The sequence below is a fragment of the Arachis duranensis genome, chromosome 6 (assembly GCF_000817695.3).
Source record: "Arachis duranensis cultivar V14167 chromosome 6, aradu.V14167.gnm2.J7QH, whole genome shotgun sequence".
NCBI classification, from domain to species: domain Eukaryota; kingdom Viridiplantae; phylum Streptophyta; class Magnoliopsida; order Fabales; family Fabaceae; genus Arachis; species Arachis duranensis.
The window spans coordinates 70,751,308-70,752,068 of record NC_029777.3 but is presented as its reverse complement, the minus strand read 5'-3'; the positions used below and the strand labels follow the sequence as shown (position 1 = coordinate 70,752,068).

The 761-nt window shown below is 45.3% G+C and overlaps 1 protein-coding gene across 1 annotated transcript; it reads left to right on the top strand.

Moving 5' to 3' along the window:
- The first annotated feature begins 180 nt into the window (after positions 1-180).
- Positions 181-540, top strand: LOC107494026 (uncharacterized). Its single transcript, XM_016115058.1, has one exon. It carries the CDS (start codon positions 181-183, stop codon positions 538-540), a length of 360 nt encoding a protein of 119 aa, XP_015970544.1.
- Positions 541-761: the final 221 nt, after the last annotated feature.

Below are 761 nucleotides of genomic sequence, written 5' to 3'. Positions count from 1 at the left end.
AATGGCTTTCTCTACATCTTGTTAGCCGTCGATTATGTGTCAAAATGGGTGGAGGCAATCCCCACCCGAACGGATGATGCTCATGTTGTTTATTCTTTTGTGAGGAACAATATTATTTGTCGCTTTGGCTCCCCAAGAGCAATCATAAGTGACCAAGGATCCCACTTTTGCAACAAAAAAATGGACGGCCTCATGAGGAAGTATGGCATCATACACAAAGTCGCCACGGCCTACCACCCTCAGACAAACGGCCAAGCTGAGGTTTCTAACCGGGAAATCAAACATGTGTTGGAAAGGGTTGTGAAGCCGAATCGGAAGGATTGGAGCGCTAAAATCTCCGATGCACTATGGGCATATCGAACGGCTTACAAAACACCCATTGGCATGAGCCCCTTTAGGCTTGTATATGGTAAAGCATGCCACTTACTGGTAGAAATCGAACACAAAGCTTATTGGGCAATAAAGGAATGTAATATGAGCTTGGGTGGAGCCGGAGTAGAGAGAAAGCTTCAATTAGCGGAATTGGAATGCTTAAGATGAGAAGCTTATGACAACTCTAGACTTTACAAGGAAAAGATGAAAGCCATCCATGACAAGAACATTAGGAGAAGGGAATTCCGACCCGGTGACCTAGTCCTTCTTTACAACTCAAGGTTGAGATTACTACCCGGAAAACTTAGATCAAGGTGGGATGGACCCTACCAAGTGGAGAAAGTAGAACCTTATGGGGTTTACCACTTGCGCCACCCATCAAGTCCGGA

Excerpts from the sequence above, each read along its gene's own strand:
- LOC107494026 (XM_016115058.1), top strand. The coding sequence starts at position 181 with ATGGACGGCCTCATGAGGAAGTATGGCATCATACACAAAGTCGCCACG.